Raw genomic sequence first — 19,499 nt, 5'->3', positions numbered from 1 at the left:
GTATACTGATGGGAAGAGAAATAGCAGGTTTATCCTTTGCAAATTCCCTGCACTGCCTCCTTGATTGGTCCTGATGGTGGTTATCCTGCAACTCTGTACATTGTCTCCACAGGGCTAGTCCACAGCTCTGCATGTCGATTTCCATCCAGGAACAAAGCAATGAGCCGAGCCACCAGCAGGGGGCAGCTTTGGCACTGGCAAAAGAGCTTCAAAGATAATCGGAGAACCTTTATTTTTCCTTTAGCACAGAGTCCATTCTTAATTCTGCAACAATAAATCCTCATTGTGTCCAGTGCAATCTCTTTAATGGCTGTGCTGTGGGTATGAATTTTGCCCTGTAAATGCAGGTGCTCAAGAAATGTCACAATCCTTTACTTCGTCTAAATAAAAATCAAATCCAAATTGCACCACTGCCCTAAAAGGCCAGGCAGAAAGTCTATTCTCAGTAATGACTATGGTTCCCATGGACCTTGGGGATCCTTCTGAGGCCTTACACGTCATAGGCCACCCTAAGGCTTAAGGGGACCTCTCCCTCCACAGTGCTTACCCCCTGCAGCCTTACCTCCCTGGTCCTACTTCCCCATTTCCCGCCCTTAGCAGCTTCACAAGTTAACCTTGGGCATTGGAAATACCCAGGAGGAGAGAGAGTCTTCAGGCCATGCAAGTCTCAGGAGAGGCAAGGAACCAGAAGACCCCATGTCAACCAGGGATGGGAAAATGACAAGATGCATCCAGACATCTTAACTGTACACAGTGCAGATGCGAGTTTGCAGCCCTGACACAGCCCACCTCTACCTCTGATCTGTAGGTCAAGTAGGGAGACAGAGGCTTTTATTCTTGGTAGATTTCACAGGGATTCCTGGAGTTGGATGGTGGGTTGGAACTGACTACCACATGACCCTGCTTGAATAAATAGACAAAAGAGAATCATGGGAGAAATAATTTTGTTGTTGTTTTGTTTTGTTTCAAAATAAAAATAGATATGAAAATTCTAGGATTTTAAGACTGGGGGTGAAGGTTCTCCCATGATTCTTTCTTTCTCTTCGCCATCTTTACCCCGGCAGGCCGACATCTATCACCATGAAGGTCGAGCTGTGCAGTTTCAGCGGGTACAAGATCTACCCGGGACACGGGCGGCGCTACGCCAGGACCGACGGGAAGGTTTTCCAGTTTCTTAATGCAAAATGTGAGTCAGCATTCCTTTCCAAAAGGAATCCTCGGCAGATAAACTGGACTGTCCTCTACAGAAGGAAACACAAGAAAGGGCAGTCGGAAGAAATTCAAAAGAAAAGAACCCGCCGTGCAGTCAAATTCCAACGAGCCATCACTGGTGCATCTCTTGCTGATATAATGGCCAAGAGGAATCAGAAACCAGAGGTTAGGAAAGCCCAGTGAGAGCAGGCTATCAGGGCTGCCAAGGAAGCAAAAAAGGCTAAGCAGGCATCAAAGAAGACAGCAATGGCTGCTGCCAAGGCCCCCACAAAGGCAGCACCTAAACAAAAGATTGTGAAGCCTGTGAAGGTCTCTGCCCCCAGAGTTGGTGGGAAACGCTAGTGTGGTAGAGCAGAGTTGGAAATAAAGCTCTATCTTTAACTCTAAAAAAAAAAAAAAAAGACTGGGGGTGGCTCATTTAGTATTTTGTTAGAATGCAAAGGGTCCTGGGTTTTATCTACAGTGTTGCATAAAATAAAATGGACATACACACACACACACACACACACACACACACACACACACAGAGAGAGAGAGAGAGAGAGAAGATAGTTCAGTTGGTAAAGTGTTTGCTATGCAAGTGTGAAATCCTAAGTTTGATGTCCTAGAATCCACGTAAAAATGTTGGCTGTGGTGGTACATGATCATAACCCTAGTGTGAAGGAGACAGAGACAGACACATGGATCCCTGGGACCTGCTGGCCAGCTTGGCTTAGCTTGGTAATGCCCAGGCCAGTGATGAGCTCTGTGTTTAAAAAACAAGGTGGAGAGCTACTGAGAAAGACGGCACTGGTGGATGTCGCATCTCTGAAAGGACACACGTGCATGTGCATCTAGCCCCTCCCTCTGTGAACACACACACACACACACACACACACACACACACAGAGAGAGAGAGAGAGAGAGAGAGAGAGAGAGATATCCAAATAAAATAAAATAAATAAAATCAGTGTCTATATTAGCTTCCCCTTAAATGTAAACCATATGGCAAATATAACAGCTTGGTACCTCCCAAAACTAGAATTTTTCAAGAATTTAATCAGTTGTGCACCAAAAATTTTCCAAAGGGACCTTATTTTAAAAATTTTTAACAATAAACAAAACCCGGGGCTGGAGAGATGTCTCAGCAGTTAAAAGCACTGGCTGCTCTTGCAGATCTGGTTTGTGGCATCCACATATTGGCTTACAAGTGTCTGCAACCCCAGTTCCAGGGGATCTAGTGTTTTGTTTTGTTTTTTTGCTTTTTGTTTGTTTGTTTGTTTGTTTGTTTTTTGGCTTTCATGGACACCATGGAAGCATGCCCTGCACAGACATACATGCAAACAAAACACAAATACACACAAAATAAAAAATAATTTTAAAAATCAACCAACCAAAAAATACCCTGTTCTGTCTTTAGAGAAATAAATATTTTTTAGTTCACAAACCAAAAGAGTGGCTGGGTATCCCGTCATCACCAAGTATGACTGAAAGAAAACCAGAACCAGAATAGGAGATGTGCAAGTTTCCCTGAACACATGCACACCAACACACTTGCACATATATGCACACAAGCATACACTAAAGCAACCAGAAGATCATCTCTAAAATGCCCCTGACAGATTGAAGAACAGAGTCTTGAAGTATGGAGATATGCTATGAATCAAGCCATGAATGGGGCATGCCCAAGACCCCTGAAAAGCTGCCTACAGTAGTAAGGAGTCCTGTTTATGCATCTGCAGGCACCCTCCTCTAGAAGGGTGGCTCACTGGCAACCCAGATTCTCCTAAGGATATCAGGACCATCTGACAAATTATATCCACAACCAAGCAACAAGACAACAAGGATGTCAGTAAGGCCCCAGAAAAAAACTGATTCTTCTATGACTGACAAGAAGGGATACTGTTAGACATGGCCAACCTTAGTCAGGACTCTACAGCAAATCCGAGCAGTCTGTCGTGAGCACTCAGGAAGGCAAAGGAAGGTGTGTTAACTCCTCGAAAGAATGTTAGGATTTTGTGAATGGGCTCTGGACTTTGAGAATGAAATGCCCACAGAAAAGGAAATATTCATCAGAACACCAAGGAAAGCTCACAGAATTTTCTAGGGTCTATTTCTGGTTTGTCTTTATATTCCATTCCCAATTTTCTGTCCTCAATTTGATACTCCAGGGCAGTGCTTAATGAACATACACACACACATACACAGAAACACACACAGTGTATATAGAACTTGGCATCTACTGTCTGTCCTTAGTCTAAACATACACACAAGATTTTATATACACTTAATATCTGTGATGGTTCATCTCCATTGTCAACTGGATGGGGCTTAGAGTCACCATGGAAACACATCTCTGGGCACGGCTATAAAGAATGTTTTAGATTAGATTAATTGAAGTGGGGAGGCAGATGTTATATGAGTGGTATCATTCTGTGGGCTAGGATTCCAGACTGCATAAAATGGAGAATGGAACCGGATACAATGTGGCCAGCTGCCCACTGCCAGCCCGCGTATGGCCAGCTGCTTACTTCCAGCCCGCGTAAAACTTTCCTTCCTGAAACCACTTTCTGTCAAAGCAAGGGGAGAAGTGACCAGTATAGAGAGGTCTACCCTCTCTTTCTATACACACATGTGCATGCATGCACACACACAAGCACACCTGCACACAACCATGCACACACATGCACACAGGTACACATGCATGCATGCACATATACAGATGATAGAGCGATCATTATATATGAACATAATTTTTCAAAACACATGTGCTATAGTAGCTGATTTGTATTATTTTCCAAATTAATGATCTATTTTAATTGTCTGAACACTGAATTTGCCTACAAGTCACGCAGTAATATTTAACTAGCACCTTGGAGGTGGCTTTTTCGTTACTTCTCAGCATTTTGTTCTTTTGAAGAACTGCGAACCTCTGAGTAGCATTCCATTCCCCACAACTCTGCTGCTATTTACAAGGAAACAGTTTTTAAGATTGGAACTGCTAAAAGAAAATGTATGTAAAATTCAGGTTTTCCTGTGTTTTATGTGACTCCAGTAAAACAGCACATTTGTCTGCCCACAAGTAGCTTAGAGAATAGACTGGGAATGTAGCTCAGTGCTGAAGTGTTTGCTGTGCGAGCCTGAGGACCTGAATTTACTATGCCAGAACCCACATGAAAATCCACATTTGAAACAGGTACCTGTAATCCTAGCACTGGTGAGGTACGGGTAGGGGGTACAGAGTCACAGGCTGGACAGCCTGCCCTAACTGGGTTCAGTGAGGAACCTTGTCAAGGATTTGATGGAGAGAGATGGAGGGAGACTGATCTAGACCTCTGGCATGCACATGCATATATCTGAATATGCAACTGTGTTCTACCTACCCCCATCCCTGCCCCATACACGGTAAAGAAAAACCCCAGAGAACTCTGCTGTGGGGCAGTGGACCATGAGAGGCAGCCTAGTCATCAGCTGAGCTAACGGCTTTGAAGCCTCGAAGACCCTGAAGGGATGGTAGGAGCTTTGCCTGCTCCCAAGTACCAGGCCCCTGTCACTAGTGGTAGCCCCCCATAGTGGCAACGCCCCCAAGCCCCTCCACAAGGCATTCCTAACATCTCAGACCAAGGCAATAAGAAAAGAGATGTGACCTGTGATCCTGTAGACTCAAGACAGAGACCTCCATGATAATAAGGTACCTTGAGGCCTGGAGGGCATAGCCAATAAGCTTTCCTTCCCAGACACTCCTCACTGAAGAAATGTATTTAATCTCAGGACCACCCTGAAAAGGAGGGTATGGTTTTACACATCCATTTTCTACCACAATAAATGGTTTGGAGCCACAGACTGTCTCTTTTCATTGAGACCTTCCATGGGGAGCCATGGAGAAGACCTTTGTCTATAGAGCCACTGTCTAATCTCCTGTAGAAGGCCTCCCACCAGACAAGCCAAGGACTCTCCTCGTGGGACCAGCCAGAGCTCTCCCTTTTCCCGTGGCCCTGGGAAAGATCCAGCCTGTGGGCCTGCACTCCATTCTCAGCTCTTCCTTCGCTTCTAGCAGAGCCTGGATGTCCGAGAGTCTGAGAACCAGACAGCCACAGCTTCATTGCAGGGCTGCAGACGCCCGAACCAGCTCCAGCTGTCCAACCCTACAGCCCAGCACCTACCCGGTGCATCGTGGGGCAAGCACAGTCAAACACCTCACATTATACCTCCCGAAGTGACCATGCCCTATGGGACCCACAACCCTACACTCTGCTGACTCTCATCACAGGCAGCAACACTCATAATGGGATGTGAGTACACACATGTATGCACATACATGTAAGCACGTGTGTACATACATGTAAGCATGTGGGGAGTGCAGAAGTCAACTCCAGGTATTAATACCCACTGTTTTATTTTTATTGTCTTTAAAAAACTGATCGTTGTGAGGGCCTCTCAATGGTCTGGAACTCACTAGACTGTCTGGTCTGCAAAGCCCAGAGGTCCCTCTGTGTCTGCTCCTCTAGTGTTGAGATGAGCATTGCCTGCTACCACCCTTGGTTCCTTTTCTATCGTGAGTTTAGGGAACCCAGGTCATGTCCTCAGGCTTGCACTCCATCAATATACTGACTGGGCTATCTCCTTAGCCCTTCTATGACCATTTAAACATATGTATTGTATTTACTCGTATGTGTGTGTGTGTGTGTGTGTGTGCCTATGTATGTTATGTATGTTCCATGCATGTAAAGGTCATAGGACATCTTGCCATATTCAGTTCTATTTTTCTCCCAAATGGATCCCAGAGATAGAACTCATGCCATCAATTCTGACCACAATCACCTTTGCCCACTGAGCTGTCTCTCTCACCAGTCCCTGGGCCCGTTTTTAGCAGATGCTGCTTTGACTACATGTAAAACAAGAGAAAAAGTATTTCTCCTGAACAAACCTGTGTGTCATCTAAGAACGTGGACACTAACACTGTACCATCTTTATTACTTCCAAGACAGACATCACCTATTTGTGGCATTGTGCCTCTGTGTACAGGTCACACTCTGTGCATCTCAGAGCATGGATGGGAATTCTATCAAGTCCAGGCATTGTCTGAAGATTCCAGGCACAAGTAATGTTGCAATATAATGACACATATATCTAATTATTAACCATTTTCTTCTTTTTGTTGTACATGAGATCTCATGTAGCCCTTACAGAATGCCATGCTTTGGTTCTCCCTGTTGGGAGAGCAAAGAGGATGTTAATATTTATTGTGAATAGTGGTCCTTGGGTCTGGTGGCATTGACAACTGCTGCTGCACAGATGTGGACAATTTCCAGTCTTGCCACAGGCCAGCGCTGATGCAGCAGGACCAGACTTAGGGATGTGCTGGGAGGAACAGAAATAAGAGAGGGAGGACGCTAGGAGGCAAAGAGACAGACAGGATGGAGTCAGGCAAAAAGTGAAGACCTGAGACAGATACAGTCATGCCCAGAAGGATCAGAAGGGGGCATATCCACAGAGGACATCTGAAAACAGACGTCACGTCACGGTAACGTGGTGACAGAACAGTGTCACAGATTGGCTTCATAGTTCTGCATTCTCAGAAATAGTATCACATTCTTGCAAGCACACTCATGTACACACACACACACACACCATGTGACACACCATATTCATTTTCCCCTCCAGCTGTCAAATGAGCCCATCATACGAGTAGTTCTGTGGCTTGTCACCTTACACAGCTCCTGTGACCAGAGGAGCAAAAACAAAGGCAACAAAAAGGGTTTCTTTCGGCTTTATTTCCATTTGTGGTTCTCTGTCGAAAATAAATGAGGAAATAAATTCTGAGCGTGCTGTAAGTGGGTCCATATTATAAATCACAAAGGTACATTCTCACAACTCACCTCTCTCTTTCCAAAGTCATCTGCAAAGCAAATACCCGTGCAGAGAGAGAAAAGGCTAACTAAGAAGCCAAGGCCGCCTGCAGCACGTGCGTCACTGGCCAGAAGCAATCATGACGGAAAGGTATGATACTAACCCGGGCAAGGGGAATGGGGAGACCCGAAGGCTGGCGCCTCTCTCTCTCTCTCTCTCTTCTCTCTCTCTCCTCTCTCTCTCCTCTCTCTCTCTCTCTCTCTCCTCTCTCTCTCCTCTTTCTCTCTGTATCACTGCTGGATGCCATACATATGTGAGCACCTGCAGAGGCCAGATGAAGATATAAGAACTCCCAGAGCTTGAGTTACACCATTTGGGAGTTGCTGGATATAGAAGAACAGCAAGATACAGATGGCCGTGGAAGATCAGCACGTGCTTGTAACTGCCGAGCCTTCTCTCCAGCTCTAGCAGTAAAGAACAGGCTGTGGTGGATCCTGACTCCTCCATTGCTGGGGTAAGGGAGAATGTCTTTATGTGTGTTTGAGTTCCTGTGACTGTGAGAAGCATAGAATTCAGGGACTCTCTGGTTTGAACTTGCATACTAGTGATGCTTTAAATGACAACCGTCTCCCGTAGACTCAGGTATTTCAGTGCTTAGCTCCTAGCTGGAGAAGTTACGGAACTTTTAGAAAGTAGAGCCTTGGTAGAAGTATACGGCTAGGGGCGGGCTTTGAGAGTCCACACCCTTGCCCAGCTTCTGGTTTGCCCTCTGTGAGCTCCCAGCTTCCTGCTCTGACCCGCTTGCTGCTTCCTCACCTTGCGGGCCCATCACCTGTAAGTCTCAGTTGGTCACTGTACTTGTGATTAGCGCAAGGTCCATTACTGGCTTTGAATTTTCTCAGAGTTGAAGCAAAGGAGAAGGCAGACACAACCAATCCTACACTCACTCATTCCAGGAAGCCGTCTACTTATCTTAATCTCTGTCTGCGCCATGGCACTGAATCAAAGAAACACAAATGTGACATTCTATGTAAATTCTCTTAACAACCAAAAAATGATTTTTTCAGGCCTGTGACCATCTTTCTCAACTTGGAAGTGGTTTCTCTTCAGGCTCCGCTCAACAACCTCCGTCTCCATCAATCAAGGTGAAAAATCCTCTTCTAATCCTCACTCAGACTCACAAAACATTGTTCCTTTTTCCCTCGCAGCTCAGGTACCATCTGCTGGGTAGCCTCACAGTTCTTACCTACTTACATCCTGAGACATAACACCAGCCAGATCTCAAGGCCTGACGACTTTGTTGCAGTGAAAGTGACTGTATGGCAAAGCCAGGACACTGGTGCCACGTGACTCCCAAAAATCACCCTCTTTCTGTCCAAATTGGGGACAGGCGATGATTTGAGAGAGGGAGGGACTCTTTGGCTCACCAGAGGTCGCAGCAGCAGGCTTCTCACATGGCACCCACACTCAGAAGATAGAGATACAGAAGCTAGGGCTCTGCCCACTTTTCCCTTTGCATTCAGTGTGGACCCCTTATCCAGAGAGTGGTGCTGTTCATATTTAGGGCAGATCTTCCATCTGCGGGTAGAACTTTCTGGAAATACCCTCACAGACACACCCAAAGATATATTCCACCAATGCCTTAGGTGTTCTTTAATCTAATCAACTTAGAATTAAAGTTACCCACCACTCTCCTTGGTCTCAGGTTTGACAGGAGATAGCATTATGTTGGCATATATAGTGTGTTACAGTACAGGGGCATAAATGTGTCATGGATAAAGAGAGATGACCAAGGGAGAGGTCACACCATCAGGTACGGCCACACTGGTCTGTAACTCTCAGGCAATGGAAAGCTTTCTCCCTCTAAATTTGCTTATGGAAAAAAAAACAAAAAACAAAAACAAGCCAAGCTCTGTGGGCTATGCTCACATCCATCACTGCCCCTTTATAGCCTGGGGCTTGCCCGTTCTCTTGACTCTCATGGTCTTCACACTCAGAGCTTTCTTGCGATCTATTTCTTTCTTAGTTCTTCCCTCCCTGGCATCTCTCTGCTGCTTAAGGCTCCACGCCAGGGTTGCACGATGAAGCAGAGGTCTGCCCTCTCTGCTTTTGCTGCAAGCAGAGCTTATCTTCCTCACTCCTGGTGGCCTTTTAACCTGCTCTATCCCTGCATATGAACTTGTCAAGGGCGTAGACCAAGTTCTTTTGATATTTGTCTCTCTAGTGCTTAACCCATCCAGCCCGCAGTAAATGTTTACAGCTGCCTGCCTGGTAAGTCCTTTTCTTTTCCTTCAAAGGGCAAGTTGAAGGGCTATCAACTGTCAAAAGCTGTTTAAATAATTAGTGTTTTCTCCAGTGAGAGGGGGAAAGGGATTGCAAGCCAGGGAGAGCTTTTTTGAACTTGGATGGAGTCTTCTTTGCTTGCCTCATGAGGAAAGATACAGAGAGAGGGAGTTGTCTAGCTGTAAAGGTACCAACACACGAATTCCTAAATGTGTGCATCACATGGCTGAAATTCCCAAGTATAATTTCAATACGCAGTGGGGATAAGGGATAAGGAATGTTGACTAAGGAGGCTGCACAGTCCTTGGAAAGCTGGAGGAGAGGCAGGATTTTGTCTGGAAAAACAAAGTGAGGGTTGCCGGGCTCCTTTTGTGCACTGTCAGCTCTCCATGGCTTCATGTGAAACCTTTGTTTGTTTACATTGCCTGGGCTGGGACTCAGGGCTTTGAAACCACAGGGGAATGTCAGGCAAGTCCTTTACCATTGAGAGACCTCAAGCCCTATGAACATGCTTTCAAGCACATTTTTTTTTTTCAGTTGAAAATCCAGGCTCAGCATCCTCTATTTTTTTTTTTCCTCCAAGACTCTTGGGTGCATGGTGCAGGCTGTTTTGGTAAAGAGAATGGGATGTTGCTGACTGGGTATTGGCACAGGCTAGGCAAGGAGTTAGATGTGATGTCACTGAGGAATACGGCAGTTGGATATTAGCAGTGGTGTCTCTGGATGGTCAGCATGCTCCCTTGTGGTTAAGAATCCTTGAAACTTCAGGTAGCTTGTTCACTCCATAGCCTACACATTATTGCTTGCCACATGGCTCTGACATGACCTGCTTTTGTGGGCTTTTCTAGAGGATCATGGGAAGAAATACTATACAAGAGAGATCGATCCGGCCCACCACAATGTTAAAGAATCTTAGGGTTCCTGTTGCTGTGTGGAGACACCACAACTACAGCAACTGTTACAAACGACAACAGTTAATTGGGCCTGGCTTACTGGCTCTGAGGTTCAGTCCATTATCATCATGACAGGAAGCATGGCGGTTTGTAGACAGACATGGTCCTGAAGACATAGCTGAAAGTTCTATATCCCAATCAGCAGGCAGCAGAGAGAGAGAGTAAGTCACTGGGCCTGGCTTGAGTTTCTGAAACCCTCAAAGTCTACCCCTAGTGACACACTTCCACATCTTCTAACAATGACATTCCTTATGAACGTATGGGAACTACTTTCATTCAAACCACCACTGAGGACCAAAGGATCCCCTGATCCTATGAATATACCACAAATATCATAAGCATTGATTAAAAATGTTTTTAGAATCCAGAACACAGAATCTACTGGGTTCCCCAGGCCTGTCCTGGGGTAGCCCACTCTAATATCTCTTTGGAATGTTTGGATAAATATTCTTCTACTCAAATACACTCATATTCTATCATCTATCTATCTATCTATCTATCTATCTATCTATCTATCTATCTATCTATCTCAATAGATTTTTTTCCTGCAGAAATACAAGAAGCCAGAGACACCTTCCCCACAATAACAATATCAGATTTTGGTTTTTGAATGTTTTCAAGTAAGATGACAGAATTCTAAGATGGCTCCATGTACCCACAGAATTACAGAATTGAGAGCTTCAGCCATTTGTCCCACAGCTGTGACTGTGAACCCTGAAAACATATCACACTTTCTGAAACTCATTTTGGGTGGGGGGGCAGAATGTCTAAGAAAGTCTACAGCTACCTTGCACACAGCGCAGGTGTTTGTGTATGCGTGTGTGTATTGATCTGGCAAGTTAATGGGCTAGGTATGAACATAGTTTACAACTGTTGGCATGCTATCAGTTTCTATTGAGAGAAACACCAGGAATAGAGACACTTCTCTGTGACTTCAAGAGGCAGTCACACATGGAGCTATCTGCGGACCAATAGGCAGGAGCATTGAACTTGTCTCATCAAAAGAAGAAAAAAGTACAACCCACTCATTACTCACCAAGCTAAGCTTTCTCCAGAACTCTGGTCCTTCCTCCATCTCTCTGAGACTCGGTGGAATGTACCAAAAGCAAACATTGGTATATTCAGGCTGAGGATTAGAAAACACACAATGCTCCTTTATTACCATAAGATTCATTGTAGAATGTAATTAATCCAAGGCTTTTAAACTCTGTGATAATCTCTTATGAGTCATCAAGTGTGTATGACTTATAAAAAAGCCAAACTCCTGCAGAGCAGTTCTCTGTGAATTCTGACAACACACTACTGGAGTTTGAATCTAGACAGTTCTCTTCTCTACATAAAGGGTAGGCGGGTAGGCTCAGATTAAACACACACACACACACACACACACACACACACACACACACACACACAGACATACTGTTGTCACACTGTCACATGCCATGTCTCTGTCTTCACTGAAGCTCAGTGTAAGACTGGCCATGCCAGAGACTACCATAAGTACACTCAGTCAGCACTGAGTACCTTGTGGGGTAGATACTCCAGTGAGCTACAAGAGCTACAATTTCTTGTTCCCAGGAACTACTACAGATGACATCCACCTTCTTCGCTAGACCCTCAGCACTAACAGTATTGAGACATCTTTGGTACTTTTTCACTACAAATGTAGGTTTTTGCCAGTAACCAATGCACACAGTTCTTACTAGTTCCAGGGTTGTCTGTATGCCCACTATGAAGTCTGCCGTAGTTCAGAACGAATAAACAGCTAGCATCTCGTATGCTAAGATCAAGACTGGGACCTCATGGGGTTCTGCTGTCAGGGGGCTCGAAGTCATCGCTGAGAGCCCAGGGAGGTTTCCAGCCTCACCACGAGAACTTCTTGATCCATGCTCCCTTTCATCTTTGAAATTTCCAAGATTCTCATTGGAATTGACAACAAGAAAGAGTTACAAATCTTTAAACTATAGAGTCGTTTTCACAAAGGGAAGGGCCATGTAATTCAGCTCAATTTCTACACACTTTTATCACAAGACAATGTTTTATAATATGAATCTACAAGTTTTACAGTTGGACATCTGATTTATAATAGATTTAGCCCTGTTGGATAAACTGTGCTGAGCTCCTACATCCTTTGATCACTTAAAAAGAATATTTTTTTTTTAGAAAAACACTAATTAGAAAGTGGAAGAAAAATCATAGTTTGCTTTCTATCTTTGTTTCCAAGAATCGATCTATAAGTCAAAGGCAGCCTTCCCGAATAGCACTGGTGTCTGTTATAAATGTATCAGCCTTCAGCTCCAAGACTCCTCTTTCTTGGTGCTCTACAATGATGGCACTGGGCCCTGTAAATATGTCCTTGTTATTGCCTGATTCCATACTACATCTTGTCCTCAATGGCCTGCTGGAGAAACTCTAACAGAAGAAGTGCCTCTTCCCGGGGCACTATGTACATTTCATGAATCCCATGCAAAAAATGAGCTGTTTTCAACTGCCGCCTGTCCAAAAACAAGTATTTATTGCTTTAGGGACATCAGCAAAATGGCAGGTCTTCCTGGCATATTGCCCAGGCAGTGTCAGAGGGTAGGAGTTGTCACCAGCCAGACACTTTGCTCCAGTGACTTGACAGGTGCCCTCTATGAGTGGCCTGCAGCTACTGCCAAGCTGTGGTCCTTCCAGGAAGATGGCTTCCCCCAGGAAGCATAATGTAGATTTCTAGTGAGTCTTGCCAAGGTGACATCTCAGTGAACTCTGCCTTCCTGTCAGCCACATTCATTCTCTTTCCAAGGGGACCTGCCTCTCAGCTGTCAGGGAATATCTCCTCCTCCTAGGCGCTATCTCAGTTCTAGAAGGGATGATGGCTCTATAAGTCAACTATGCCTGTATAGTTTTAGGGGACTATCTGATTCCTAAGATATCATCTCTTATGCCTCCTGGTCTCTGTTCATCACTCTGTGTGTGTGTGTGTGTGTGTGTGTGTGTGTATGTGTGTATTTCCCATGTGTACAAATATATACATATGTGCATGTATATATATGTGTGTGTGTATGTGTGTGTGTGTGTATTTCCCATGTGTACAAATATATACATATGTTGCATGTATATATATATATATATATGTGTGTGTGTGTGTGTGTGTGTGTGTGTGTATGCACTTATGCACTGCTGTATTCGTCTATCTAGCTATCTATCATCTATATATCTTTCTTCTCATCTGTTTATATATTTTATATCTTTCTCACTTCAAGTTGCTGGGTCACTTTGGTTTTATTTTTTATCCTTTTGAATGGACCCTGATATGTCATCAATTTTTATTCATTGTTATTTGGCTGATAATACTCTAACCATGTCACATATTTATATAGTCTGTGTGGCAGACGAGCTAAGTCTCAAGTCAGGCCCAGGCTGTTCAAGTCTGTTTCCTTGTACACCTTTCTGTCTTTCAGCCACTGTGACAATTGAGATAGTAACATTTTCTGTGCCCTCTCCCCCCTGCTCACACATTCTCGTTCGAATGGCATGGCTCCCTGAAGTAACACTTAACAAAGCATAAAACCCTTTTGACATTTCACTAGGGGATGTCTGATCCTCCATTTGGTGGCATAAATTCACTTCAGTCATTTCCAAAATAAGCGAGTAGAAAAATGCCATTGAATGTCCACAAAGAGCATACTTGAGTTTTCCTCTACTGTCCCCTCTGTAGCTTCCATCGAGTGCGGTGACTTTCTGCCAGAGCGTCAATGTGCTGATGGCTGCTTTTAGAGCAGAGTCATACAGATGACACTCACGCTTCATTTCTGTCATACACAGAGCATGCTCTCTGAGCACCACGGGAGCACACTCAGTCTAGGTTCTCAACAAACCGTGACATTCTGAAGCCTCAGCAGGGACATTGGCCACATAGAGGAGAGTTGGGGACAAACAGTAGCAACAGGGACATTGTTCTCCTGTTCTAAGGGCCATTAATGACAGCCTTCCATCATACTCTGGTTACTAGGGAGGGTCATTGACGTATAAATGAGCACTCATCGATGGTTATTGTTAAATTGCTGCAAAACAACGCATATCTGTTTTTTACACTATCTTTACAGTAACAAAAAGGCAGCGTGGTGTATTTTATTCAGTATAAGTGCAGACTCTAAAGCACAGATTAAGATAATCAATTATGTAAATATAGAAGGAAGGAGAAGCTGACAAGGCAGATTTCATATTTCTAAGTTTTAAAACCAAGGCTGTAGTACTGGAAACTGTTTAAAAATAGAACCACAGATAAAGCCCAGGGTGTAGAATCACAAGACTAGAATTTTAAACTCACACTAGGTCATGTGTGCATGTGTATGTGCATGTGTGTATATGTGTGTGTACATGTATATGCATATTTGTGTGTGTGTGTGTGTACACGTGTGTGTGCATGTGTTGCATGTGGGTGTGTTTGTGTGCATGTGTGTGTGTTTGTGTGCATGTGTGTGTGTTTGTGTGTGTATGTGTGTGTATATGTGTGCATGTGTGTGTGTGTGTGTGTACATAGACCAGAGGTCAACTTCAGGCATCATCTCCCAGGTACCTTCCATTTCTTATTTGAGACAGGGTCTCTCACTCATCTGGAATTTGTCACTAGGCCAGGCTGGCTGGCCAATAAGCCCCAGGGACCCATCCGCCTCAATCTCCTCAGTGCTGGATTCTAAGCATGCACCATGCATTTAGCTTTTTACATGTGTGCAAAACATCGAACTCAGGTCCTTCTGCACAGTAAGCATGTTACTAACTGAGCCATTTCCCTATCCCCTCTCCATGTCATGGCTTGTACAAATGCCACATGTTCTGGGTTTCTGCTTCCTACCCTGTAATGTGGAGATGGCAGTCTGCACATAGGCTCAGCTGGGCGAGCAAAAGGAGAATTTATTTCCAGTAGTGGGTAGCATATCTGCCACACAGCAGGCACTCTGTGAGGTTAATGACTATTCCTTGGGGCCAACCTGGTAGAAGGAGATGTCCTTTTCAAGTGGATGTACAGCCTCATTAAAATCTGCACTAGCTGAGACAAATCACTAGGAACATTTCTGGATACCATATTTGAAAGGAAATCCTAAGATATATAGAGCATCCAAAGAAGGCCAACCACATTGCTCAGCATCAGAAGCAGAATTTCTCTGTGGTAGAAACTGGGGGAGAAATTAGAATGAGAAAATTACTTATGTCATATGCCTGTGCCCAGAAACTCAGAGACTCCCAAGGAAGGGAGGTGCAATGGCTCATCTGCCATGGGTGAGTGTTATCAAAAGAGAGATTTCTCATAATGTAAGACATGGATAATGCATCAGTGGACACCAGAGTGTTCTGAGGACAGAAAACTAGAAGGAATGAGCAGGTGGGGGCAGAGTTTAATGGAGTGGAGTTGAACTAGAAACAGAGATGTGTTGGCTTTGCAGCGGGCTTCTCCATTTGCCATGCTTGGGGAGGGAAGGGAGGCATTGCTTGATTCCAGAGGCAGTGTGCAGTCACAGGAGAGTGACAGCCTACCTGTGACTTAGCCCGTGGAAAACTGATCAAGCTGCAGTGTAGAGAGATTGGCTAGAGCGTATTTAGAGAGAAGGGAATGACATTGCCTACCTGAGAAGTGGTTGACTCTTAACCAAGACGGAGAGGAGAAGACTAAGTAGATGAGCAGAAGGAAGAGGAGATGGGATAAGGTCCCAAGAATTTTGCTCGGAACAATCATGGTTCTAAAAACCCAAAGAAAAATGTGATCTTTCAGTAAGAAAAAATGGCTACTTCAGCTTCAGGAATGGCAAGTCAGAGGTCTAGAGGAAACTATGGGCTAAGCAAACAAAAGTCAAGGGTGGAGCCAAAGGCAAAGATAACACACAGCAAACCTAATAAGAGAGATGCTTGAGAGACTATGCTGACAGACTAAAGGACCAAGGACAAAAGTCTAGAGACAGATATCCAAATGGTATTAGACAAAGAGGACATTGCACCAAAGCTGAAAAGGAAAAAAAAAAGTCAAAGAAACCATAGCAGGTGAAGATTCAAGATGGAGTGGTAACTATGTAAAATACAACAGAAGTCCAAGAAGTTTAAATGAGATGTGTTAGATTTTAGCAATTAATGAGGTAACTATGATCACATCAAGCTGTGTGAGATAAGTGATCTTGAGTAAGGCCCAGGTGATGGGTCCACAGGGTGAGTAAGTGGCCACAGCTCAAACGTGGGCATCTAGAGATCTAATGCAGGCAGCTGCAGCTGGAACGTGGGCAGCCACAGCTGGAACGAATGCGGGCATCCAGGTCTAGCTGCAAGAGGAAGAACCAGTGGGCTCTCCATAGCAGGAAGTTGCTCAAGCACAATTGGATGCCCTGCCACGCAGGCTCTTTTGTGAGGCTTCCTGCCATGCACAGGAGGTCGACAAGATGTCCTTCTAGAGTCTATGAATCCCAATAACACTTCCTAATGTAGAACTCAGAAAGACAAAAAAACCCAAAAAGGTGAATAATTCAGACTCACGCACGAGATTGAAATGGAAAATGCGAGCGGGAGTCTAAGGAGGAGTATACCTCTAGGAAAATAACTATCTGATCTTAGATCCAACACAGGAAAAAGACAGAGTTATGGTTTTCAGGGGAGCATGAATAATGCAGGATTCATTTGAAATGATAACTTTCAATCATCTTCAAGAAGAGAGACATTACTTTAGCTCTTTTCAGGAAAAGGCATTCAAGTGCTAGACGCTCTGTTTCCCTATACTCATTTACAATTTCTAATATAGTACTCTCTCCCCCTCCCTCCCCCTGCCCTTGCCCCTGCCCCTTCCCACTCCCTCCCCCTCCATTTCTCTCCCCCTCTCACTGTCTCCTCTCTTTCTCTCCCTTTCTTACTCTCCTCCATTTTAAAATTAACTTAGTACTTAGATGTAGAATTGAAGGTCTAAGTTTACATTATTTCTTGAAACAAAAAATCAAGGGAGGCAAATGTGAATCCAAAACATAAGTCCTTCCAGCAGGGCTGGGCTGCAGCCTGGTGGGCACACGTGCAGTGTCTTTGGACTCTGTCTCAATTTGCAGGACCAGTAATGAGGACAAAACCCCAAAACCCTGGTGTAGAAATTCTGGAAGGGCCATACAGGAAGCCTCCCATGCTATAGGAGCCAGCTGGCTTCTCCAGGGAAAACCATACCCACAGGTCTGGAGAGATGGGTAAGCTGTTAACAGAGAAAGTACTGCTCTTGTAGAGGCTCTGAGCTCAATTTCCAGGATCAACTTCAGTCAGCTCGTAAACACCTATAACACTAGCACCATGGGATCTAACACCCTCTCCTGGTTGCTGTAGGTACTACATTCAGGTGCACATAATCACACATGGACACACACACATGAGAGAGAGAGAGAGAGAGAGAGAGAGAGAGAGAGAGAGGATTAAAAAAATAAGTAAGTAAATCTTTAAAAAAACAAGCCCAGAGCCAAAGTCTGCCTAACAAAGTATACCTTTCCTTATAAGAATATGAATGTATTTCCCCAAAGATGGTGCTTAGAGTTCCCCCTCCCTTTCCAGGGCCTTTAGGAAGAAGTTATTAATGCCATTTGAACGTGTCATCTTTTTCTGCCATCACTTTTGCTCTCATCTTCACAGAAACAAAAACAAACAAACAAAACCTCAATAGGCAGTTCCAACGATTTTCACAAACCCTGTGGAAATAGAGCAACTCAAATTTGGGGAAATAAAGAGTGGGCTGAGTCTGCTGGGTCTCCTCTGTGTGTACAGATGCTTGCAAGATAACAGAGCCAGCCAAGAGATTCACCAACATGGGAACGGCTATGGGAGACAAGATGCAGCCCTTTATCTATAATGAACGAAATGACATTTTCAGGAGAAGTGAGTGTGTCCAGAGACCAGAGACCAGTATGTTATGTGAATGAGGGGTTTAGTTCTTTCTTGTCCACTTGACACAAACTACAGTCATCTGGGAGGAAGGAACTTCACTTGAAGGCCTGCCTCAAGTTGGTCTGTATGTATGTGTATGGCATGTTCTAATGATCATGGTGTAGGAGGGCCCGGTGCACTGTGGGTAGTCAAACACCTTGGACAACTTTGTGTATGTGTGTGTGTGTGTACATGCAGGCTGAACAAGCCAGGAAAGTAAGCCAGCAAGCACCATTCCTCTATGGCCTCTTCTTCGGTTCCTGTCTTCAGGTTCTCACTTTGCCTCCCCTCAACCATTATTCCAGATAGCCCGGAATCTATAAGCAGAAATAAACCCCTCCCTTCCCAAGCTGCTTTTGGTCAGTGTTTCATCAGAACAGCAGGGAGGAAACCAGAACAGTGAGGTAAGAACTCTCCAGCACACTTGGCTTTTGTTTGCTTCTTTGTGTGTGGGTCACTGGATATTGAACCCGGGTCCTCATGACCAGGAAGCAGGCACTTTACCAGCTGAGATATCTCCCCTGTGCTAATTTCAGAACTTCACCCTGCTTATATAGCATCTCTGTTAGAGCGATGGCCACACTGATACTGTTATTGGCACTGAGTCTAGAGTATGTTTTATGAACACGTCTCTTTTCTGAAGGCTTCCAATGACTTGGTGCTTCCCACATGTTCCTTTTACTTCCCACTGAAATATGAGCACAGAGCAGGGCCCTCTCTGGAGGCTGAAATTGCTGGCACACACTAGAGTCCATGTATCTTACTGAATAAATGATTAGCACAGATTATCTAGACTTCTTATACTCAGCACGAGTTCCTGCGGTGGAATCTATAAGTGGTTTTACATTAGGTTAAAGACTGCAATGAAGTTTAACAAGATCTAAGATAAGCTTGCCCTTCACGGTTCTTAAAAAGTCAGAAAGAGACAAGGGGCTGGAGAGATGGCTCAGTGCTTTAAGAGTACATACATACACAGGACTCCTGCAGAGGGCCTGAGTCCAGCTCCATCACACACAACAGGCACACAACAGCCTGAAACTCTAGCTCCATGGGATCTAATGCCATCTTCTGGCCTCCACAGGTAACTGCACTCATGTGCACATACTTCCCTCCTCATGGCATGTCTTTGGGGCACTGCTTTATTGACGTGAAAGGGCACATATCACTGTGGGTCGTTCAACCCCAAGGTTGTATAAGGTCAGAAAGTAGGTACACATATATACATAATTTATAGAAAAAATAAAATTACACTTCAAATGATGAAACAGGGCTCCTGGTCTGGGGAGATGCATCAGTGGGTAAATGTAC

The 19,499-nt window shown here is 44.5% G+C and overlaps 1 protein-coding gene and 1 pseudogene across 4 annotated transcripts in view; one reads left to right on the top strand and one right to left on the bottom strand.

Annotated features, from left to right (window-relative positions):
- The window catches only part of Gadl1 (glutamate decarboxylase-like 1), a 191,506-nt gene that overhangs the window by 34,033 nt on the left and 137,974 nt on the right, over nt 1-19,499 (bottom strand). For all 3 annotated transcript variants that reach the window (XM_006512319.3, XM_017313627.1, NM_028638.1), the window contains one exon: nt 11,314-11,403. In XM_006512319.3, coding sequence (XP_006512382.1) covers nt 11,314-11,403 — 90 coding nt within the window. The remainder of the gene's footprint in view (nt 1-11,313; nt 11,404-19,499) is intronic.
- Gm9385 lies at nt 1,023-1,613 on the top strand (annotated as a pseudogene). Its single transcript, XR_379934.4, has one exon. The product of XR_379934.4 is annotated as a predicted pseudogene 9385 (transcript).

Source organism: Mus musculus, chromosome 9 (genome assembly GCF_000001635.26).
Source record: "Mus musculus strain C57BL/6J chromosome 9, GRCm38.p6 C57BL/6J".
In the NCBI taxonomy this organism is placed as follows: Eukaryota; Metazoa; Chordata; class Mammalia; order Rodentia; family Muridae; genus Mus; species Mus musculus.
The sequence above is the reverse complement of the archived record's forward strand: the minus strand, read 5'-3'. Positions and strand labels throughout refer to the sequence as shown.